General features: G+C 43.8%; 1 protein-coding gene across 1 annotated transcript in view; it reads right to left on the bottom strand.

Annotated features, from left to right (window-relative positions):
- Positions 1–5,749: 5,749 nt before the first annotated feature.
- LOC134427548 (uncharacterized) overlaps positions 5,750–25,294 on the bottom strand; it is a 31,980-nt gene continuing 12,435 nt past the window's right edge. Inside the window, exons 2-7 of the mRNA XM_063173479.1 lie at positions 18,998–19,992; positions 14,917–14,968; positions 14,714–14,816; positions 13,064–13,227; positions 9,038–9,277; positions 5,750–8,417 (exon numbers count right to left, since the gene is read on the bottom strand). Of these exons, the coding sequence (XP_063029549.1) occupies positions 7,671–8,417; positions 9,038–9,277; positions 13,064–13,227; positions 14,714–14,816; positions 14,917–14,968; positions 18,998–19,992 (2,301 nt within the window). The 3' untranslated portion in view covers positions 5,750–7,670. The remainder of the gene's footprint in view (positions 8,418–9,037; positions 9,278–13,063; positions 13,228–14,713; positions 14,817–14,916; positions 14,969–18,997; positions 19,993–25,294) is intronic.

Raw genomic sequence — 25,294 nt, 5'->3', positions numbered from 1 at the left:
GCTTCTACCATATGTGCAGTGTTACAGTGGAGGTAGGACAGTTTCCTTTCTTAGTTTAGACATGTTGATATTTTTATTCACGTGAAATTACAAAAAGAATTGCACAAAAATTTGAAGATCACATTTAAAGGTGGGGTAATACTTGAAGCAGAACAGACATCTGCTAATATTACTTCTGTAGTGTTTTATATCAGAAGACCAAACAGTGCTTTTGACATAGAGCAGCCAGTAGGACACACTGGTTCATTTTTTTGGTATTTCTTTTTTGGTTTTATACCATGTGCTAAATATGTACCTCTGCAATGCAGCTGTTCTCTAGCATGCATACACTGGTGAAAATGTAGAAAAAACTAACTTAGAATATAGTAGCTTTACTGGAAGGAACAATCTTACAGAAAATGAGTGGATTTGGACAAATTGTAGCAATATGGAGGCATTTCTGGATAGGGATAGAGATAGGGATCATGAAGGGGCACACTGGTGTCACTGACATAGGAAATGTAGATTTTATTTTCATGCCTTCTGCAGAGCTCATTCAGGAGATGTCCCAAGTGTCATTAAAAACAAAGAAATCCTAACTTTCCCCCTTCCCTACAAATTGATATGATCATAATCTGGTTGCTAATGTTGACAGACCTCAACTGGGACCAATTTTGTTCTCATCACACCTACAAGAGTGGAGCAGAATGAGAAGAAATCATTCAAAGTTACCTCTGTAGAGACCACGTTGTTTTAAGTATGCCTTATTTTATGAGCAGGATTTATACTTGGATGTTAAAAAGTGTACACACAGTATCTTGTGATATAATGGAGCACAAATGATGCAGCACATCGTGTCTACTGGTTGCAGTGAATTGAGCAACTATTTCCAGTAATGCACATCTCACTAAGAATGCTAATTAGAATGATGTCTTTCTGTTTAGATTTTTTATTTTTGAAAATAGCTGTCGCAAGGATGGGTCTGTTGACCATGCCCTTATGCTATTAAAAATACACTTTGGTGTGGACTTCTCTTCCTAATCTCTGGGCATTTTCTCCTGTGAGTAGGATTGAAATTGGATCTGGAATATTACTTGAAACTTCTTTTAACAACAACAGTGTGTTTCTGTCTTTTAGTATTAACAATGTTCTGTTGCTTCTGTATTTGTATTTTATGTTTAGATTTTTTAATGGTTATTGTATCTTCTCAGGACAACCATTCCCAGCTGGTTTTGATCTCATTTCATCTCTGGCTGTGCATGTAGCAAATTGAGTGCAGTTGTGGAGATCAAGCCTTTGCACATTATATGCAGAAATGTGCTTTACATTTTCATTCACCACTCCCACACCCCAGATGGGCTTTTCAGCACAGCCTTGTCACTGTGCTGGTGTTCAAGCCTCTTGTGCTGAAGTTGTTTTGTTGGTCAGGAGTAATTTGCACTTACTCAAGTTTTGTTTGTGTAGGGGTGTATTGAGTGACCATAAGAAAAAAAAATTGGGGAGAAAACCCAAACAGCAGAACTCATGTGCTTAACATCTAAAGTACCTGTGCAGTAGATGTTCTTCAAGTTGTTTTTCTAAAACCCTCTTCCTTTTCCCTGTCACAGGTAATTAATCTGCCTTTCTATGCATATAGGGTTGCAGTAGTGCAATGGAATGAAGGGATTTTTTTTTGTCATTTATATTGTACCAGGAAGAGATCAGAAATTGGCTTGCAGATGGGGAGGGTGAATAAATCCTGATCTTTATATGCTCTTAAGTAAGTAAGAGTATCTGTCATGGGTATTACATACTCTACCTTAGACCTTTTTAAATGTATGGTTACCAGGTGATAGTTAATGTGATAAATGTATGAACTATGCTTGGTGTAATTGTTTAAATACTTTAAAGGTGCAGCATATTTTTAACCTGTCTAAAGCACATCCCCACCTCCTTTATAAGAGATGTTTGGAAGCTGAGCATGAAATGTGGTAGAATAGATGTGGAAACCAAGGTGATTATGATAGGATTTGACATAGTGGTGAACAAGGTATATAGTCTCTCTGTTTGAGAAAAGTTCTTTTATAAAGAAGGTGGAGACTAGTTCTTCCAGTTCTCTTTTGTGGTTTATTTTTTTCCTGAACTAAGAAGTTATTAATTAAAAAAAAAGAAAAAAAAGCTACTGAAGTTGTCTGTGTTTCTTGTGTGGCATGTACTGTCACCACAGAAATGGATGTATGCAACACTTGCTAGTACTCAGTGAAGCTTTTAGTTATTTGAATGTTGAGATTTTACAAGCAAATACCATCCCTGAACTTGGAGTAACTGAAAATTTCTTGAGTTTTTATGTCATTCTCAAACTTCCTTGAAAGTGTCAGATGATACTGCAAAGGATCATCAGTGTCCCTTCAGGATGTATAATAAATCTTATGAGTGAAAGATTATTAAATAGAAGTAAGAGGGCTCAAGATGCTTGCAAATTAAGTTTGCTACTTTTTTAAAAAAGTAGTTACTATTTCAGTTTCTTGCAACACCATAAACACTGAAGTGACAGGTATTTTACTGCCTGATTTAACAGCAGCCTGGATGAAATTACTATAATACTGTGTTCATCTTTATTACAATTGTATAAATTATAAGGTTTCAAATGACTACTGTTAGTACAACTTTTTCTGCACAGAACTTTAGCCTTGCTGAGTAAATAGGAGCACTTGCCTGCCCTGTTGTATCTGAGGTGGAAGAAGACAGTGATGCCAGAGTTAAGCTTCAAGTTGCAGTTTAGCATCCCAGGATTTTTGTGCTGCTGCCATTCCCATACTTGAAGCTGGATACCCTTCAATGTTGTAGCTAATCTATGTTGCTGTTCTTTACCCAGCTGTCAGGCTAAATTTAAGTGAAACTCAAACTCAGGTTAAGTATTGTAAAAGTGAAAACACAGTGTTGTTCTGTGCACCAGAAAGATGAGCTGATAGCCTTTAAAACTGGTAATTTTGGCTGGCCTTGCACTTGCAGTGGTGGATTTAAATTATTTCTACTCCATTATGTCCACAAATGACTTGTAACTAATTTAGTTTGAGGGAGCTGCTGCTTTGGGATTAATGCACTATTGAGAGATCAGGTCTGGCACAGCCAAAGCTCTTCCAAGCACTTTCTGCATAAAGAAAAAAGAAAAATGTTGGTGGGATTGAAGGGACAAATGTATGACCACTGGCAGCTCTTGGAGCCCTTGGAGTGGCTCAGGTACTCAAATTCTGCAGGATAATTTCTGCTTAAACTCTGAAACTGTTTTCATTGTATTTAGCAGGAATAACTTGGTATTTGACAGTCCAAGGTTAATTATTAGCTTTTTCAGTCACCAAACAAAACACATGCATTTGGTACCAATTTCCAGTCTTCAGTAGAACTGTGTAGGGCAGATGGTTTAGCCTGCAGCAGGAGCTTAGGGAAATAAGTTGATTCAAGTGAAAGGAGTTAGGAATTTGGGAAGTGAATGCTTATTCCAAATTATGCTCTGAAAATCTGGTTTCTTATGGCCCCTTAGAAGTCTGCTGGAAAGGAGCCTTATTTTTTTTATGGTCTGCCCACTTAAAAATAAGTCAACAGTCACTGAAAGTTAGGAAAAAAACTTCTTGATTTGAAGAACATGTGAGGATTTTGCATTTTTTCCACCTATTTTATCTAACGTTCCTTCTGCATGATGTTTGGGAGCTGAAATACCACTTATACAATTCCAAGGAATAAGTTCTGAAGAAAACTAATTATGCTATTTCCCACAGCAATGCTTAATATGCAAAGATTGCTTCTAAATCTGCTTTCCAGGTCATCCTTCTTTTCTTCACACTTCCATTTTGACTTTCAATGAGGTAATTTCACCCTTAAGCTCATTAGTTTCCATAGGAAATGAATTATAAAAAATGCTAAGTGCGCCATATGAGGTTTAACATCAAAGACATTTCTAGACAGACCATGAATATATGTTGAAGCTGTATTTAGTCTCTGTTGGGTATTCTTTTCAGTGCTGCTGAGTTTCACTTGCTTTCATTAGGTAAGTGTTGGCTTAGGAATGACTTACCTTTTCTTTTCCCTTGCAATTCAAATTAATCTTTAATTGTTTAGAATAAAATCTACTGACTGGACTGTTTGAGTCAAATGTGTTTTGTTAGGGCTCATGTGCCACCCTCCTGAGGGAAAAAGCCCCCAAAGAAAGAGTTCTGAGCAGAAAAAGTTGCAACCAACTGCTCTTAACAAAAAGTTAGAGTTCCGAAAGGAAACCTCAGTTCATGTTTTTCTACTAAGTTATAAGTGGGATTTTTCTTGCTAAATGCTATTCTGAATCTTCCAAGTTAGGATGCTTTACCTGGATGTTAAATGTGTTGTTTCCCCTTTGAGCCTCCATTCCCAACCAGTTCAAATACCTGACAGTGAGAACCTCAGCACACCAGATTCTTGTCAGCTTCTATGGCTTCAAGCTTTTACTTTGAACCACTGTTTGTACAGTGAAAAAATAGGGAATGCCCACATATTTTTGTCCTATTTAGTCTACCTAACACATTGGCTAGAAGGTTTGGCTAGTATGTTCCAGAATAATTCATTTTTTAAAAAAAAGGTGAGTATTATTCAGTTTTGTTGAAAAGAATACTTCTCTTTGGTAGCTCCATAATGTTTTTTTTTTACATTTTCTCCCCATGCAATTGTGGTTGGAATGATTTTTCCCCTCTCTTCAATGAGTGCTTGAAGTGCTTACCCCATTCACTGCTTGGTTACAGAACACAATCAAACAGCAAACCCTGCACTGCACAAGGGCAAAACTGAATCCAAGCCCATGCATGAGCAATGAGGTTTTCTGTCATTAAAAGTGGCAACATAGCTCTCCAAAGTAATAATAACTGTTAGGAACAAAATAAATGCCATAAGTAATACTATTTAAAAACTAATCCTAGTCAATATTTACAGCTGAGAGTATTAAAGCGCTTTATTCCACCCAGAGCTCTCAGAATTTCTTAGCTCTACACTGTGACTTTTTGGAAGAGTTTAGGTAGAAGTTATTTGTGTTCCTGGGGGGAAAAAATGAAAATACAAGAACTTCAAAACAATTGCTTTAGCTGTAAGAGGAGGAAAATATTTTATACATTCTTTGAAGGTACAAAATATAACACAAATACCTTTTTAGCAGTTAATTTTAGTGATCTGCATAAAAAAAAAATCCAGAAAAACCCTAATCAAACAAAAAAACCTTCAAAAGGCAAATCAGGAACTGAAGTCTCCCCTGGGGTACCTGGGCACTGAGCTTCAGCATCTTCTAGTGCCAGAAGGCATCAGCTTTAAATAGTTGGTTAAATCATCTCTGTTCTGAGAATAAGCAGCACTGTTCAATATTTCGTGTTCATCCAGAGCAATATATATATATATATATATATATATATACACACACATGTATATGTGTGTGTGTGTGTAGAGTCCATGGTGCAGCCAGGGTGTCTGTGATTAGTTGCCCATCTGCTGCTGCAGCAGGCACTGATGGACCTGGAAGGAAACACAAACTCCCACAGAAACCTCCTCTGGCAGCAGTTGGACAAACCTGGTGAGCAGAGTCTGCTCTTTGGTTACACAACAGGTAGTGGAGGAGTTGGTGTAAACAACCACCTCATGTTCAGTCTCAGAGAAATCGGGACGGATCTAAAAAGGATTGTTTGCTTTTCTGCTCTTCTGCCACCACTGGGGTACCCCACAGGCTCTGAGGCACAATTCAGGCTTTCAGCAAAACAAATCAAGTGTTGTTACACCATAGAAATGAGTGGTTAAACATGCTTTTATTGAAAAAGCCACTTTTTCCAACCCTTCAAATGTAACTATTGTCAATAATTGAACACAAGTATTTTTCAAAAGTAGATTTTAGTATTTCAAACTTTAGAAATGTAATAACTAACAGAACATTAAATTACAATGTATATGAATTTAATGCAGTGGAAGTTATTGTTAGAGTACTGAAGACTTCTAAATATTTTTAAATCCATAAATATATTAATCTCTTCCCTTTGAATCAAGTAGCATTAATTTAAACAACAACAACAACAGAAAATACCCACCAAAAAAGAACCAACCAACATGGAGCCAGACTTTGGCACTGAACTGAGTCTGGAAATAATAAATGCAGAGATTTGTTTGCTGTTCATGTTTGAGTCAATTGCTAAAGGGCAAATGTGTTTTTGCTTCCACTGCTACCAGCTGCACAGCTTCTATGTCTAGGTAGACATGTTAACACACAGAGAAAATATAAGGCAAAACCTACAGTCTTGTGTTGCATATCTCAGACATTAATGGTGGCAAATGGAAGCTGTAGCAGCAGGTGAAATCATAAATAATTCAGTTAAATATTTCAGCAATCAGTCTTAAATGCCTTCACAGAGAAGGATTAAGATAACTGGATGCACACTGCAGCTAATACAGGGGAAGACTTGTGCAGGAGATTTCTTTCTGGCACCTGTTTTTATGACATACTATTGCTTTAAAAGAATGTGCTGTCTCAGCTGCAAAATGCAGCTTCAGAGGGAATTGTTTCATTTAAGAAAGAAAAACAATTCTGAATTCTGGGACAAACATGCAGGAGTCTCTTACAAAGATAGGAAAATATCACCAGGAGAAAATTAAAATACTGATGGGGTTATTAAAGGCAATAGGACTAGCAGGCTTCCCTTTGGTTCAGTGTTCCATTGAATGCCCTGGATTTGTACTCAGGGAGGCACAGCCATGTAGGGTTCTGTTCTAAAGAAAGTGAGCACTCAAAGTTTGCCCCACCTTAATTTTGTCTTTCAAGTCTTGCCTGCTAAAGGAAGGGGAATATTTCTCTAGTCAATGTGCGTTACCAGCAATAAATAGCTGGTGAATATAGGATCAGAGCAGCTGCAAATATCCAAGTGTTGGATGCTGAAGACTATTCCTAGTATTTCAGTGTTTACACATGCTCCTGTTGCCATGAGGAGTCATTTAATGTAGTGGACTGAGGTGTTCTAAGCCTATGTAGACCTAACAAAGATAAAGCTACATCAGACTTTAATAGAACAAGCATCTGGTATTGGGTTGCTCAGCTTGTCTGTACACTTCTCTAAAGAGTTAGGAGATGAGATAATCTTGCTCTTTAATAGTAGAGTTGCTAATGCTTGGTAAGCTTTGTGCTAGACTGCAGAAGTTATGAAATACTTTAAATGAAGTTTACAAAACTGTATGCAAACATGCATGATTGAATTCTTACCCTTGGCTTGGCAAGGCTTGGATTGTACAGGCAGAGCTATAAACAGAAGCTAACTCAGAGCTCCCCACAGAAAGACTCAGGTGATGCCACAGGGACAGGGGACTGATTTACATTTCAGATATAAACCACGGTGTGACTGCCCCAGGTTACTTTCATTCCCATCCCAGAAAAGGGGTTCTGCAGCCTGAAGTACCTTTCCAGGGGATGCTTCCTTGTACAAACTCCATCCAAGTCTCATGCAGGAGAAGAGAGATGAGGTTAGTGACTGAAGGGAGATGGCATTGGTGCTGTGCTGTGGTTTGTATCCTTGTAATCTCAGTCCCAACGTGTGGGAAGCAAAGGCTGCTCTCAACAAAGCTGCCACATCTGACTGCCACACTGAGCTGCTGGGCACAGCTTCTGCTCTGCTCGTGTCCTGTTCCCTCTGGGTTTGGGACCTGATGGTTCAATTGTTCCCAGTTCATCACTGGGCTGAGGCTTGGCACAGCGTGGCAGCAGCGGGGGCGTCGCAGTTCTGGGAGGGCTCAGTGCTGTTGGCATCCCCACCAACACTGAGAGCTGAGCTCTGCTGGTCCCTGGAGGAGCTGGGGCCCTTCCCATGGCCTTTGTACGACGTGGGGGATTTAGCCCACAGGGGAAGGCTCGATGTGAAGGGGGCAGAGCTGTTCCTCTCCGCACTCAGAACCACCGGCTGCTTCTCTGGCACGGCCTGAGCATACACAGCATTTTGCTCTGGCAGGTGATCTCCACACTGACTAAGGTGTTCTGCCAGGACCAGAGGCTGCTGATCATCCCCTTCTTCGGAAATAACAAAAACTGGTTTGTTTTTATCTGTTTCTACCATAAGCTCCTTTGTTTTTGAACTGTTGACCAAGTTGATTTTCAGTGGGTTGGAGCTCTCTAGAAGATTTTTGGGGCTTTGGCTGTTAACTGGAGATGCTGCCCCTAGATGTCTCGAGGGATCCAAGGACCTCATATGTTTGCTGTCAGGGGAACTGGCTAAAAATCCAAAATAAGGGTTCCCAAATCTGGATTTCTTCAAATTGCAGGAGGTTAACTTTCGCTGCCTCTGTGCAGACAGAGTGAGGGGATAGGAGGCATTACTGGCAGATGAATCAGAGTAAACAGTCTCTGATGCTCCCTCTATCTCAGTGGCTGAGATTACCTTCCTGGTTGGCACACCTTGGGGTCTTGCAGCTGTAGAAAAACCCTGCAAAAAATAGTACAAAATTAGCAGACATGCCATGGAAAGCAGCTCTCTCTCGAAACTTTGATCCCGAGAGAACTAAAAGTTAAAATTCCTGGTTATCTTAGAGGTAAGATGCATTCTTTAGCAAAAACCTATGTTATTACCTTAAAAAGGAAGAAACATCCTTTATTAGCTTCGTAACAAGCTGTTGGTTTGATGACTACAGTCAGTGAGACCCAGATATCCCTGTCACACCTACAGATTCCTTGCAGTGCAATAATAATACACCAATTATAATAAATACAAGGCATAACCAGGGGAAAAAATCACATGTCAGAACACTCAATGAGATAATCTTGTCTGAAGGCATTTTTTAATGTTCTTCTGGACTGGGGATAATTTCTTAGCCAGGTGCCAACTGCTGGAAAATACAGCTGCTTAATATTTTAGGAAAGCCTGGCTAAATTACAGTATAATTAGGCAGAGACTTTCCCATGCACCCAGGAAGATGGACTGGGATGTGTTTGCACTGCAGGACAGAGAGGTGAGGCACTGGCCAAGGGGAAAACGCGTTCCAACCAGTGAACAGTAGGGAAATGCAGGAGCCGAGACCCCAACACCCTCCCCTGTGCAAGACTCACGCTGCTGTCCACCAGCTTTGTGAAGGGGCTGTTGGTGCTCCAGCTGCACCATTTCTTGTGCAGCTGCGGGATGGGAGCCAGGAGGTCGTGGAAGGTGCGGGCGCTCCAGGTGCGCTGCCGGGGACAGGGGTTCTCCAGCTGCGCGTTCCCCTTCTCTGCAGCCCCTGCGGCCGCGGGCTGGGAGCTCAGCCACTCCGACACGGAGCCCGGGCTTGTCACGCTCCTTTTCAGGTTTTTGTCCTGAAAACGGCAAATAAAGATCGCTTGTAGGCATCTTTCATCGGAACATTTTTAAAACACTTTGGAAACAGGCTGTTGGTGTGAGAGACTTGCGCTAACAGTCAAGTTAGATTCAGTCTTTCTCAGAGGACTCAGGAATGCAACTTCTCATCATTTCTCTTCCAGTCTGCTGCCTGAAGCTCGCTGGCTTCCCTGGAGGAAAGTTGTACCTTGCTCCCTCAGTTTTGGGTTTACAGCTGAAGGGGGAAATTTCAGTTAGGTAAGATATAGTCCTACAACCCTCATTAAATATATGAAATATCCACAGCTTAACTTTACTGGAAGTATTTGACAGATCAGAGTCATAAACTTCACTGTGTAAAATAGAATTCTTCCACTCTGCTTGGCTCTTGGAAGGCTCCGGGTGTATTTCTTGTGTATTTCTTTCAGTAGGCTCCATCCTCCTTAAATAAAACTTAAGGGGGATGGAGCCTACTGAAAGAAATCCAGAAGCAGAAGTCTCAAAAATGCACAGTTGGGGGAAAAAGACTGAAGCAAGTGATGCTCATTATCCTATGTTAGGGAAGAATTAAAAAATAAAAGGAATGAAAAATAAAGGAAATAATCTGTTCTCAGTGTCTGTGCTGAATAGAACAAGAAGCACAAGAACTGGATTGGAGCCAAGGAGATTTGCATTTCACATAAAAAATGCTCTTCAGGTGGACAACATGCCTTAGGAGTAGAACAAGACATCCAGACAGCTGTAAAATTGGCATCATCAGAAGGTGAGACTACATTAAACTGCTGTCACCAGCCCTGTGAAGATCAGAGCTGATCAGACATGGGAATGAACTATAGGCAAACATCTCTTCCATACTTCTGATGTTCTGATGTTCTAAGTTCTGATGTTGCATTTGAAATCATAATTTTTATCTTTAATATTGATATGAGCTTAGAGCCAGGAAAGTTAGAGAATTCCTGACATTCCTGTGAATCTCCTTTCATTCTTACTAATACCTCACCTGTTATTTAAGCCTCCTGTTACACAACTCTATACATATTTTTAATTTTCAGCTGTGCAAATATGGTTGTCATGAGAAGAATGAAAAATCCATATTTCCAAAGTTTACATAGTCCTTAAAGAGTGTCTGAAATAAATCCCACAGTGTCCTGGATTTTAAAATCCTGAGAAACCAGAAACATGTAATTTGATATTTCTGAGAATCTGAATCTCCCAAGTTTCTGCAAATCAAAGAAACTATTTAGTGAATGTGTCATTGGAAATGGACGGGCAGAGAGGCAAGAAATTAGCACTAGATCAGAAAAAGAAACTCAGTAGGAAGCCAGGAGAGGCATCAGGCTCTGCATAAGTTAGTTTCAATACTAAGCTCCTAATCTAAGATTTTATTAAAGGGACAATCTTTATTTATAAATTTTAAGCCGCCTGTCTTCTCCTTAGTGGCCCCTTCAGGCTGTCTTAGTATTCATTATTCTAATATTATTATAAATACCTCCAAACTGATGTAAAAATTAGCCTCTGGTTTTGAGATAGGTACACTGGAAGTAACTGGGAAGATGAACAGTGTATTTTCTAGACTTTGGAAAATGTTTGTTAGACTTCCATGATCATACTCTTTACTCAAACCTTTGCATCTGAAACTTGCAGTGTCTGCTCAGAAGTCAGAGATCATGGTCATAAGTCAGCCAAAGGGTGAATGATGCCTTAAACCAAAGGGGATTTAGCAAGCCATGACTACTGGAGGAACCCTGGAATCTCCCCAGAAGCCATCCCACCCTCTGTTTCCTCACACCAGTCACAAACAGAGGGGGTTTTTGCCCTCCCAGCTCTTCCCTCATAACACAGGACTGGTGTCTTCAAACAGGTTTGAAAAGCTGCAGAGCAGAAGCTGCAGAGCAAAAGCTGCAGAGCAAAGCCAGTTAATCACTGGCTCAGGCCCAGGCTCACACTTGGTGGGCAGCACAGGACCAAGCAGCCAGACACAATTTCTCAGGGAAAAAGGTCAAGATAATTTTTTTAATGAAAGCTCCTTATAATTTAACAAATTCTAGTCAAGCATTTTGCGTGAGGTGAGTCTGCTGGCATTATTTACTGTACTGTGAAGGCTCAGGATTTCACACATGTTTTCACAAGGGGATAACCGCTCAGCTCCTGCCAAGGAACGGGCTGGGCTCCAGCAGATATCTCATCCCACTGCCTGGTGCTGGCCACAAAGCCACACAGCACATCCTCTGTGAGGCCTGGAGGCTGGCTGGCCAGCAGCATTTCACACCCTAAAAATACACAACAAAAATTCAGCTGTAAACACGTCTGACATCCAGGAGCCCTCAGCATGAAGTGCCCTGATGAGAGCCCCTTTGAGTGCAGGTTTGTAACTGGTCTGCTGTGCTCAATCTGCACAGCCCTGGAGAGGATGGTCTTCAGCTGTGGGGAAAGGCCCAGGGCTTTTAAAAAGGTCCTGCCATGCTTCCAGCCTTGGTTGCTTGAGGAATTTCGTTGGGAGTATTGTCTTGTTTGTGTGCTGCATGGACATCACTGAGGAGATGCTTTCTGGCTTAATAATGTGTTTAATTCTTTGGGTTACTTTCACTGTTTAACACTCTTCTATGTCAGAATAGAAATGGGGGGGTTGTGTGTATTTGTTCCTTCTGACTAAAGTGGGGAAAACGGGCAGGAAAATGGTTTTTCCTCCTGCCTAGAAGCTGGATATGTGTGTGGCTGCCACCAGGTGAAGCTCTCTGCTCTGGAAAGGACCAGGTTTGTCCAAGGGTGCCCAGTCTGGCTATATCCTCCAGTGCCCTGCTCCACAGAAGGTCACATTCAGGCAAGGGAAGGCTCCAGAGCTGTTTTCCCTTCTTTCCCTCTTTCTCTTCATCAGGGTGGCAGCTGGAGGCAAAGCTCAGCACGTGTCTTACACCAGCATAGGAAAATCCTGACCAGCCTGGCCTCCTGGCCAATTTCCTAATCAAGTGCAGGGATACAGAATGCTTTTGTTTTGTAAACTGTGACAGAAGTATTACACAGCCTGTCCTGGGCATGTGAGTTCCTTGTGCTGGTTGTTTATCCTCTTTATCCTGAGAAAAAGAGACAGGGCACTGGAGAAGAGAGTGTTGACCTGGGAAAGGCTTTAGCAGGCACCTGCAATGGATGTGCTCTGTTTATACTCACTCGAGGTTGAAGAGGTGACAGCCAGACCTGAGGCTTCTGAGCCATCATCTGTTTCTGAATAAATAAAGGACCAGGAGCCCAGGGGAAAGAGCTAAAATAAGAGAGAACCTGCTGAATCAATTCAGGTTTCTGTCTGTGAATCTGAGAGGGCCTCGGTGCTTTCATTTGAAGTATTTGATTTTTTTGGAGCCTAAAATGTTAATTTTCACATGAGCTTGGTGAGACACTCTCTGCCAAGCTGAGGAGCTGACTAATTTCCCTGATCACTTGGGAGGGGTGGGCAGGAGTAAGTCTGACTCAGGTCTTTTAGTTACTACAGGTGGTAAATTTTATTGGAACATCAGCTTTGCCAATTAACACTTCTGCAGATTGGTCCTCCTGTCTGCTGGCAAACATCTCCATTATTTGCTAGTAGGGTTCTGCATTTGCTCTTCCCAAAGCTGGGAAGATTCTGGCTCAGAGGATCACAGTCCACTTCATTTGATGGCAGCTCAGCTTGAGGGGTAGGAGAACTGCCTGGTTCAGTCCCTGCCTTTCTGGAAAGGGGGCATTAGGCAAAAATGGACAAGTGCTGTCCAAGAGGGACATCCTGCAGCCTGCAGGAGATGCTGGGGATGTACCTGTATCCTGTAGGTGGTAAAGCTCAGCCCACTGGTCCCAGGTCCAGCAGAAATGATGAACACTTCATCACTCCCAGTCTCAGTGGTCACTGCAGAGATGGAGGAGGGCACATCTGGGTCAGTGTCCTGAGGAGACCGTTCTGTGCTGCCTCTGCAGGAAGTGACTGAGAAAGGAAGAAAATCAATAAAGATTGCTTGCAAGAGTCCAAAACATCTGTTTCCAACTCCTCCCTCCCTCACCAGACAATCTAGAACAGCCTTTGGCTGGCTGTTGCACCAGCCAGAATGAAATTCAAGTCAACAGTTTGCTCTCATGAAACTGCAAGCTTTTAAAAACAAAACAAAAGAGGAGAAGAGAAACACCCTTGGGTTTGCTTTCTAATAAAAACAGACATGAACTGAAATTCCTTGTGTTAAACACTTGAGGGTGTGCTGCAGATCAGAAACTTGCAAACTCGCTCAATGCATTATTTATTTTTATTTACTCATACCTGCTAATACTGGGAGCTGTAGGTTTTGGTTAAACCCCAGTGATCTGCTCCTACAGGCAGCCTGATGCTCCAGGGGCTGCCATGGAGGGGGATGTGTGTCTGCATGTGTGCCCAAGGCCTGTCCTCTGGTCCAGGCAAGGAGAACTCTGGCCACAGCCTCCTCAAGAAGGAGATGGGAAGCTGTTGTGGCTGGGAGTACAGAATTAGCTTTTGTGGTGATACCTTTGTGAGAGCTGAGTGTTCACTGGGAAACTGATGGAAACACAGCAGAAAGTTCCTCCCTGTTGGCCTCCACCAACCAAAAGGGGCGCCGGGGCAGTTCATGTGTTGTGACTCAGAACTGCAGCACACGACATTCTCTGCAGCTTGGCTGGGATGCTTTTTCCTGGAAGGACACTGTGAGGTAAATGTGACCCAAAGTGTAGGGGCCTGAGTTAACTTATGTATTGTAAATATATGTATGGCAGTGAAAGATCTCTGTATTGTATTAGTGACCCTGCCCTGATTCTAGTTATTGTAAATGGGCTGCAGCTGTGATGTCCTTGACTGGGCAGCAGCTGTAGCCCATGGAGGTAGCTGAGATAAAAGGGGGCGGGGTGGTCAGGGAGAGCCTTAGAGAGGAGCCCTGACCGAGAAGCAACAACACCACTGCTGTGAAGATCTGCCATGAGAAAACCACCAAGAAGGTATGAGAATTAGGAAATATAATTATACAACAATATGAATACAACACCAAAGCACCTCCATCCATGCAGACCCACAGGAACAGGGAGCCTCGGAGCTGGAGTTGGCCAAGACGATCTGAGCATTGTAAAACCCATCCTTTCTGGAGAAAGTCAGGCCCAGGGCAGGTGAATCTCTTCTGCTGATGGGTCTGTGTGGGCTGTTTGTAGCAGCCTGAACCCACCAGGTTTGCTCTGCTAACCCAGTGTCTCCGCAGTGCCATGTGCTGTGACAGCTTGTGCTGGCAGCGCCGGAGCTGTGCTTCCATGAGCTCCTTGCCAGGGGAATTACCCTCCAGGGAGGGGGAGCAGCAGGGACAGTGCCCACAGCAGAGCCTTTCTGCTGTGGAGCAGCTCCCCAGCTGTGCAGGGCAGGGCTGAGGGGAAGGAAGGATCTGATGGAGGCTCTGATGGACCGGCCCGGGCCCCGCACTCACCCGCCTGCTCCCGGCTCACAGAGTGGTTGTTGTTCTCATTCTCCCGGCTTGGCACCACCAGCTGGAGCTCATTGATATCGACAGTGGAGTTCTGGATCCTGTTCTACAACTCAGAACATGCCCCAGTAAACATCGTCAGACAAACAGTGCAACAGCCAACATGAAAGAGAGAAACAGCAATTGCTGAAGCCATTAGCACTAACCTCCTGGTCACTGCATGCGTTGGATGAGCTCCTTTTGGGGCACGTTCTCGGCCTGGAAAGGAGAGACAGCAACAACAACAACAAGCCCTCGAGTGAGTTAAAGATCCACAGCGGGAAAGTTCTGGGCCCTGCTCATCCTGCGAGGGGAACCCAGCAGGTAATGAACATCCAAAATACTTGCCAAGACTCAAGGCAGCAAGGCCTGTAAATGAGGGGAGAGAATGATATGCTCGTGTGGTGGAAAGCCAGCTGAAGAAGAGAAGCTGTCATCTTCTTCCTCTGCTCGTGCAAAAGCAGAGCTGAGCCCTGTGCCAAGTCCCACCAGGCTCCCCCTGGCAGCTGCTCCTCCACATCAGCGACTGAACAGCAGGACTGAGATCCTTCAGTCTGGGCAGTGACATCCCTCTTGTCCTGCTAGACAGAATATTTCATCTGCATAGCTAACACTGCACACTGGGCTATATTTAGCAACCAGAGAGCATCAGATGCTGCTCATTTGTGTGACTGTTTCACTAAGAGGCAGTGCTGTGGCAGATGATGATGGCATGAACGTGCCTCTTGGCTGAAGGGAGACACATGTTCTTAACCATTTTTTTCACATTTTTACTAAAACTGAGATTATGAAACAGCTAGAGTTATAAACTTTTGGACAAATAAGGCTTAAAGAAATCACAAAGAAAGGCTGGCACTGGTAGACCTGATAATGACTGAAACAAGGGTAGCCTGTGGACAATGGTTCTCCAGGGGACAGTGCAGACTCAGGGGAGCATTAGGCACTGACTGATGGGATGCAACCCAGTTATGGCAAAAGCAAATTCTCACCCCAGGTGATGGGTGGGCAGCAGGCAGTGACTGGCAGGGCAGCTTGGCTGGGGAGAGATGGCAACACTGAAGGCTTGATGGAGTCACTGCACACCCAAGGGTTGGGAGGCAATGCAGACCTAAAGTGCAGCTGCAATTCATGGGTTGCAACCATACAGCCAAAGTTTGACTGCATGGGACAGGATTAAAATTAAATAAGATGGACGTATCTGTTGTTCCTGGGGCTTGGGAAAGAAAATAAAAAATCCCCCATTACTCGAGCCAGGCTTCATGGCCAAAAGTAATTAGAATTATTGGCCAACTAACAACTGAAGCTTTCATTCCCTCCCCAAGTAGAAAACAAAAGCTGCAGTGTGGCAGAGACTTGGAGTTTCCCCAGAGAGCTTTGCCCTGCTCAATGCAATGAGCCTGAGCAGATACTGCTGATGACTTGGTGCACTGGAGTGGCAGTGGGTGCCAAGCCCATCCCAGGCCATTTCTACTCCTGGCAAGGCTGAGCCTGCTACTTTTAGCTAAGCAAGAGCAGCAGATAGAAATGGGAAAAAAAAAAATCAACAGCTGAACCTGGTACCAGAGGAATAAATAAAGTATGAAGAGAAAAGAAAGTTGAAGGCAAGTTTACAAGGCCAAGAGCTTCCAGGTTCTTCCTCTTGGCATGCTCTGCAGTGCCCAGGGCAGCCAGGACAGTGTCCCTGTGCCTCAGGGGGCTGGTCCCAGGTCTGTGTGCTGCTCTGGTAAAGCAGCAGCATCTCCCCCCAGCCCACCCCGTGCCACCCTGACATTTTCTGCAGAGAGGACAGACTGTGGCTAATACACATCTGACACCTCATTTCAAGCCCCTATTTAGGACAAGAAGCATAAAATAGAGCTCGATGGGCTCAATCTAAAAGAAGTTTAATGCTTAATGGCCTCCGCAGTCTTATTCTGAGCTGCATTAAAAACCCACAGCTGCCAGCAGTAGGCAAGCTCCAGCCAGGACCAGGGCTCTGGGGCCAGAGACCAATGCCCTTGGAGCAGTTAGCTCAGAAAAGAGGGAGAAAAGGAACACCTCACCTGTGTTCCAGTGCAACAAAGGGGAGGTAACTCAGCACAGGTCATGGCATCTCTGCCACCTGGTCCCACTTTAATGCTCTGATAAAAAACAGAGTGGTGTAATCAAGGATCCCAGGAACAGCATACAGGGAGTACAGGAGGCTGGGACAGCAAACACCCTGTCAAGAGGCTAAAGGAGTAGGGTAGTCTCTATTTGTATTCAGTCAATAGCTGGCTAAGGTATAGGTATCTTCTTAAAAAAAAAAAATAGTTGTAGAGCAATGAAGAGACATAAATTCCAGAGTTAAAAGGAGCGAGCCTAATGCTGTGCCATAGGGACCCCTGTAGGATGTGTTCCCAGAACACACAAACATTGCTCTGTGGGGCTGGAGCCCTGTGGACTGTTTTTTTTCTGTTGGTCAGCAAGAGCAGAACATTATTTTGTAAACATCTAACAAGCAGAAAGCCAAACTGTGAATGTGAGCAGCATGGCCTGACTTTCTAAACAGGCTTTGCAGAGGAAACCTCAGCCAGTGGAGCCTCAGATTGCTGGTGCACTTTTTTGGGTTGAATAATGCTCTGCTTCATGGATTGTTACAGTGAAATTAAATAGGGGTATTGGAGCAGGAACAGCCTACTCAACATGTGTATCAGCCCAGACTGCTGCCATAGCAAAGGGAGCCTGTTTCTGTCTCTTCTGAAGATTGGCAAGGGCATAAAAATAAAGTATTTGGTATCTGGAAGACATTTTCCACCAGACTTTTTCCTTTAGAGCTAACAAAAAATTGTGGTCTAAATTAGTGCTCTGCGAGCTCTTTAAAAACAAAAAGGTTAGTTAAATGTAGTACATGCAAATTTAACTCTTACAGCCACAAAATCTCAGACCCCTAGGCAGGAATTTCTGTATATACAAAACAGAGATTATATTTAAGCTTCACCACTGTGCCTGTGCTCTCTGGTGCCCAGTGTGATTGGCCTGTATTTTGTGTTTATTCTGCCAGAGCTAAAATGCAGTCTCCATCAGGGCAAGGCAAACCAAAGTGCTCTGCCAAGCCAGCCCCAGGGCTGGGGGTGTCTGGGCAGTGCTGAGGCTCTGGGGCTGCAGGATTCACACTGGGTGAGGCAGGGGATGCAGGAGGGAGAAACCAGAGCAGCTGCTCTGGGAAATGAACACTCCTGCCAATACCCAGCCCAGAGCGGAGCCCTGCAAGGGGCACTGCTTGTTTCAGTTTACCTGATGTTTTCATGGAAGTCAAATCGTTTGGAAAACGGTGTTTGTTTTGACAAAAACCTGGGGAGAATGGGCTCTGTTTTGGATTTGTTGGAAGGGAGAGGAATAAATCACGGTTTCTACAAAAATGTTTTCACTAGGGAGTTAGAAAAATGCAAACATATGCTGGGGGGCGGAGAAGTGTTCCTTGGATAGATATAGAGAAAAGAAATACATAAAAGAAAAGCGATTGACTGGAGAGGCATGCTTGTGTAACTGTTAACATTTAACTAGTTAGTATCAGGACCTGGAAATCCAAACCCAGCCTGACCATCAGCTCATTTGACTGGATTGCTTTGGATTGCATTTGGGAACAATGAGAGCTACTGCAGCATGGCTCTGGGCTCTTCCCCAGCATCAAAGGGATGTGCAGATGACTTCTTAGCACACTGAATGCATTGGATTTAGAATTCCTGCACAGTCTCTTGGATAAAATATGCTACAGATGGGAAAATATTTTTAAATCTTAATTCTGTGTGGTAATACTTTGGTTATTATTTATTTTTCTGCAGAGTGCTAGTGATGGTTAGTTAGAGCCAAACTGTGGGATCTCTGTGAGAAGATGCAATGACTGTCAGCTCAGCCTGCTCAGGAGACTCAGGGAAGGATGATCTTTCTCTGCTGAACCTGTCCAGGAGCCAAAAGCTGAGGTTCAAAGGCACCACTGCCATTGAAACAAAAAATACCCAGGAAAGTCCTGACTATTCTGGTATTTCTGCAGGAAAAAGAAAATAAATCTGAGGTACAGGAGCTATAGAAGTAGGAAATAAAACTGAGGAGCCATGGACAGGTGCAGTGAGGGGCATTCACTCCCTCTGTACCCACTTCACCACATCTGGAGGACAGCAGGAGTTAGCAGAGCAAAGGGAAGGTCACTCTTCCCTGTGATTGTAACTCTTTCCTGGTCATTTCCCTGTGGATAATATCACTGCTTCCAAGGCTCTGGCATCACCTTACCTGCAGGCCACGCAGAGGGCAGAGAGCAAAGCAAGAGCAAAGACAACAATCCCTGTCACAACTGCCAGCAGCATCATGTTTTCCCTCCTGTCCTGCCTGACAGCACCCACGGGGCCTGGCTCGCTGATGTTCCTGTACTCGAACAGCATCGCGAAGCCTCGGCCCCGGTCCGTGGTGGTGATCAGCTCCATGATGACCTCCACCATCTCCAGAGATGAACCAAACACCATGGTCTTGTTTACAGGGGAATTTGGGCCGCAGAAGCGAGAGGAGAACGTGATGAGATCGGAAACATACAACACATCATGGGGACAGACATCCCCTGCTGGCTGAGGGCTGGAGGAGATTTCCATGGGCAGTGCTGTTGAGGGAAGTGTCCAGCTCTCTGCTGTGACTTCATCCCTCTCACCAGCAGCCAGGTGGGCAAGCAACACCTTCCCTTCCACATCCTCTCCTGTTTCCAGGCCACTGGTGTTTTGCCTCTGCATTGGGGCACTACCAGCCACGGGCAACGGCAGCTCCTCTGGCTGAGCCTTGGTCATTGCTTTGGGTTCCTTCATCTGCTTCCACTGGTTTTCTTCAGATGCTTGCTTGGCTTCATTTTTTTTTGAGATGGTTCCTGGAAGTTCATCCAGGTGACCAGCAAGGTCCTTTGACTGGTCTCCAGTGCTGCTCAGGTTCTGAGCCCCCTTCGACATCGAGCTCTGGAGAGAGGCTTTTGTGGTGTGGACAGCAAAGCCCAGGTTTTCCTCAAGAGAAGGCATGTCCTTATTTTCTGTTGTAGCAGGGGCTGAGAAGCCATCCCAGGGGGCTGGAGTTTCACTAGAGCTCTCAAAAATGTCAAAGTCAAATATTTCCAGGATGAGATGGGTCCTCATGGGAATGAAGAACTGCCAGACGCAGTGCGTCCCTGGGTAGTAGTTGTTTGGAAAACCTGGTGACAAAATCAGGCCTCTTTCCATTGATTCCACCACTGCACCACAAGAGTAGTACACCTGGGAAATAAAACAAAGAATCTTACACCTTGCCATGGATTACAGCCAGGATGCAGCCTGCCAGACCAATGGAAGGTCCAACTCTTTGCTTTCCCTTCAGAGACTGGTTTAAGATACCCCCAAGACAGGGAAATTCATTAAGCTTGTGCAAATCTTAGCTCCTACTTTTGTGGAGCATCAATCTAATATGGGAAGCCACTCTTAGAGGTTATGGAAGTGTATATTGGATGGTCAACCTCCAAGAGAAATATAACCCACGTAAGTAATTCACATAATTCTCACTTCCTACTACTGATAATTTGTGCTGTTGGCAAACATACAACTTTTTGACCACACAAATGTGTTGCCCTAAACAGTTGGTTGTGTGAGAAAAACCTTAAGAAGCTAAAGGAAAAATGTGTCACAGCACTTAAAATTCTGTGTTATTTTCATTACAAAAACATATTTATGTAAAAAAAAGAACCTTTGCATTGATGATCACCCATGATTCATCCAACCAACTCATCTTCTTTTCAAGGACATTCAGCCTTATTTACTTCAGTAAAATGTAGCTGCTTTTGATTGGGCAAATTGTCTCTTTTTCAAGTGCAAAGCCTCTCAAAATAGTGACAGCAGCTATCAGCTCTCACCAGTAAACCAGCAACCAACATGCATTTTACATAACACAGTGACAGTTCCATGTAAATCTGCTATTTCTTCCTTCTCCACAAATAGCATCCAGCCTCCAAGCAGGAAGGAAGTCCATAAATGGTGGCCATGAAAACCATTCTGTGCTTTTCTAAAGGTGCATGAGGCTGCTTTTGCACATCATATTTACAACTACCTTCTCCCAAAGCCACTCTCACAGCCTTTTTTCAAGATTCTTTCATAAATTTGCAGAGCACAGAGCCCAGTCTGTGCCTTAGGCAATTGTTTTTGAAAAGGGAAAGAAAACAAAACAAAACCAGAAGTGCTTAGGTCACAAGCCCGGTCTAGGAGCATGGGTTTACGAGCATTAATTGGAAAAGAAAGGGAATGCTTTGGGTTTGGTGTGTTTTTTTTATTGGAAATGATTAGTTGTCTTGGTCTGTTATCTATTTAAACACAAAGGAACTTGGCAGCAGAACAAACGAAGCTTATGAAGTCCATATAAAGCCACAAAGATCAAAATACTCCAGATTTTTTTTCTCTTGGTCCCTCCCCTTAGCTCATATTGAAATGGGAAGAAAAAAAAAGGAACACCAAATGTTAAAAGCTCCTAAATAGAAACAAAAAGCCAGACCTGTTCTGTGAGGCACAACCTTTGTTTTACAGCAGGTGCTGCTGATATTCTGGGGGATTTCAGGGTGGATGCAGGATGGCCACAGAAAAGGACCAAAACAGTAACGTGGGTGGAAACTGTGTTCTGTATTCAACTTGGAATCCAATATTTGACTTGTAAAAGTGTCATCTAAATCAAAGCTTATGTTAATTATAGTGGAATAAACTACAGGCTGCTCATTTAAGGCACCTGGGCTGGATTATGGCTGGAAGTCTCAAGTGGAAAAGAAACCACATTCGTTGCCACACACATATTATTCTCTGTCTAATGCCTGAGGAGTCCCACATGTAAAACCAAAACATATTAATAGAAGTTTACTGATCTCTTCTCCAAGAGGTAAATTGTTGGGGTTCGGTCTGGATTGGTTTATTCACGGTAAAAATCCAGGGGAAACAAGCAAAACTTTATGTCAATTTAAGAGGCCACAGGTCCTAACAGTTAGATCCATATACTAATTCACACCAGAATTATAGATACAGCTGTTGCCACTTGGATTTTACTGAAAACTTGCTGGTTTCCAGGGAATATGCTCCTCTTTCCTCAGGGAGAGGACGCCTCTTACACTTGGAAGAAGAATAAATGGAAGAAAAAACTTGGGATTTTCTGTTACTTCTCTTTTATTCCTTCACTTCATCCCAGCATATTGGTGCAATCTTGCCTTTGTTCCACACAAATCTCCTGAGCTCACTTTTGAACAAGTATTTGCATAGCAAGAAACAGTAAACACCACCCAACTGTTGCCCTAAAATAAATGCCCAGTTTAGGAGGCAGGATGTGCACCAGCACTGCTGCTCTCACAGGGTGGCTCTCCTGGATGTGGGAGGATCACAGATTGGCTCAACCCTCCTTAAATTAGCAGTGACTGAGGGCTGAGATTTTGTTTTGTGGAAGATGAGATGTGGAGATTTTGTGGAGATTTTGTTTTGTGAGCTGATCCAGTTGCCTTTTTTCAGACACTGAGCAGGCGCCTGGAGGCGTTCACAGCCCCTCCCCTACTACCAGGAGATTTGTGAACAGCCCAGAGCTGCAGCCACCAGATCAGGGGGTCCTGTGGGATTCAGCACCAGGGAGCTGAATGCGGAAATGCATCCCCCCAAATCCATCACCCCTACCCTCAGGATAAGCTCCCTTTCCTGCCTCCCTTTCCCTTTCACTCAGATCTGTCAAACTGTCATCATTTAAAGAGGAATATCTTGCACATTCTGTGTACATCCAAGGAGTCTCAGATGCAAGGTGCCTCTTGAGCCACCAGCGGGCTGCAATAAAAACACCAAGAGCTGCCCTGCACCCCCAAATCTGGGCAGAGGGGGAACTGCAATGTGTGAATTCCAGAAACAGGGCTGAAAGGTTGTGGCATTGGGAAATTGTTAATTTATTATGGCTTGTGAGACCAAAAAGATTCAAGACTTGCTCTGAGATCAGGGAAAAAAAACCCACAAGGGACAGGAAATGCAAGATAGATCAGAGGGAAGGGGAGGGGGAAGGATTTCTGATTAGTTTATAATCCCCAACTGAATGAATGACAAAATGGTTTTGTTCATTTGAATCACCCATTATGAACCCTGAGTTTTGCCAATTAGACACAGATGTTCCCTTCTGCAGCAAGCTACAGACTTGTGAGGTTTCGACAGATGCGTGCAAAAAAATACTGGCACATTTTTAATCTTTGCAAATGATAGGTTGTTGTCCTTTTAAAAACAACGCTTGATATATGCCCACAACAATCAGGTGAATTATGAGCAGGGAGAACCAGATTACCAGTCCTGTTTGTCTGCTTTTCAGTGCTTTCCTCTCTGGCCAGAGATTCCAAATGTTCCCAGAAGTTGTGTTGAGCTGAATCTCCAGTCCATCATGGTCAGACAAATTCTATCTGCTTTCTGTACTGGGGGAACTGGGAAACTGCATTTAGTATGTTTAGAAGGTTTAGAAGTAACTCAAATCTCAGCTACTGCTGCTCAGCCACAGACACAATGGTTGGCTATTTCAGAACATGCCAAGATGTTGCATTTCCCCCTTTGACGTTACACAGCCCTCTCAAAAGCTTAAATCTTGTGCCATTACTAAAAAATGCCCCATTGTCATGTACTTACCTCCTCCTGTGCTGGTGTTTGGACTGAGAAGTTAATATTGACATCAGCTTTGAGCGATTTAAGATACACATGTGTAAGGAGTTATAAGGCAGAGGAAACATAGGGCTGAGGAGGGGGAGGAGGACCTTGTGGCTGTCCCTCAAAGGTGACGGTGGAAGTGCTGCTCTGGCGGTGCTCAGAATGCCCTGCTGCCCTCTGAGGAGCAAACCCACGTGTACTGCAGTTGTAGGAAGGTTTTAATACACATAAAGCTGTGCTGGGCTGGAACAGATGTGGCCAGAAGTGACTGCAGAAGTGACCCTGCTCAGAATCTCAGTGCAGGCACCAGATCTGAGCTGTTTCCTGAGGAGCACCAGCTCCCCAAGACACAGAAGCCCCTGCTGTGTTACACAGGGGTGCAGCACAAAGCCAGTGTGTCACTGCTGCAGACTGGATCCTGTTCATCAAAGAGCTCCTGAGAAGCAGGAGGCACTGATGAAAAGCAGAATTCCCATGCATAAAAAGGAGAAAATTATTGTTTTGGCCAGATGGGATTTTACCATACGGCCCACCCAAGAATATGCACTGGGAAGAGTAGTTATCATCATCTGATATATAATATAACTCTTAACTCTGCTCTCCACTCACACAACACCTACAAATGTAGGCTTGGAGCCTCTGCATTCTTCCTGTAGGAACATTGTCAGGGAATCAAGGCATTCTAAGGAATCCCACTCTCTACAAGATTTATTTAATTTAATAATACAATTACCACCCTTTAATCACAATTACTCCCCAACAAGGCACCAGGCTAGAGCTGGACCTGAAGCATGTTCAGAAGCAAGCTCCTCACTCTGCCAGGACAGGACAAGTTCCTGCAGCAGCTCAGAGCAACCCCATGCCCAAAACCTGCAGAGATCTTGCAAAAAGCCATGAGTGGCAAATTGTGGCAGCCTCCAGCTGGCCCAGAGCCTGCTCAGCGATGGGTACCAGGCTCTGCCTGAACCACAGGGAGCAGGCAAGGCTTGGTTTCTCAAGCATCCCTGTCCTGCCTGCAGGAGAGGAGTGCTGCTGGCCTGAGGTGGTGCTGGGAGCCCAGAGGGATCCTGGAGGATGCTGTGACAGAGAAGGTGCCATGGCCCTGTGGCTCAGCCTGTAAAGACACAAGCCCTGCTGAAGAGAAGTGGAAACAAAGTGATGCAAGGGCCTGGGCAGGGAAATCCTCAGCTCAGTTGTGTTCTTAGATTTTGCTTCTCTTTCTTCACTCGTGTTAATGCTGGTAGCAACATCCTAGAGGACACTGTCTCGCTTGCATCCCAAAGACTGTTTATTTTAAAGCGTATTTATTTCAAAGAAGGGGAAGGAGAACATCCTGTCTTGATGTTTGGTACTCCTCTGTGAGCACAATCTCAGATTCTCTGGCTTGGGACCTATTCAACGTAGCTTGTTTTCTTTTATAAAATGCCCAAGAAATAGCAAGTTCTTGTGGTGCATACCGAGAGTCAGAGCTCAGCAAAGGAAACTGGAGACACACAGCTGAGCCACTGAATTTCCACTACATCCTTGGGGCCAAAGCACTCACCTAATAGAGGTACCCAGCTGCAGGCTTGCAAGGAAATGATGTGCAGAGTTCATAACCCATTTTGCCCTCATTAATGCTTTATGCACATCTCAACTTCTGTGCATTTCTCACATGTATTTTGAGTTTCAGGCAGATTTAAAAATGTCAGTTCCACTTCTTTTTAGAAACAAGCGTAGGAATAATCCACAATATTTCAAACTGACTGAACATGAAGAAGTGCTGCATTTATTAGTCTTTTCAAGCACAGATGTGTATTAACTCCTTATCCAAGTAAAAGGGCTTTTTGGTCTTTGCTTGAAAGGAAAAATCCTGGTATTGGAGTCATTAGTGGAGATGAGGATAAAAGCTTTT

This window comes from Melospiza melodia, chromosome 20 (genome assembly GCF_035770615.1).
Source record: "Melospiza melodia melodia isolate bMelMel2 chromosome 20, bMelMel2.pri, whole genome shotgun sequence".
Lineage (NCBI taxonomy): Eukaryota > Metazoa > Chordata > Aves > Passeriformes > Passerellidae > Melospiza > Melospiza melodia.
This window is presented reverse-complemented; position numbering and strand designations above follow the sequence as displayed.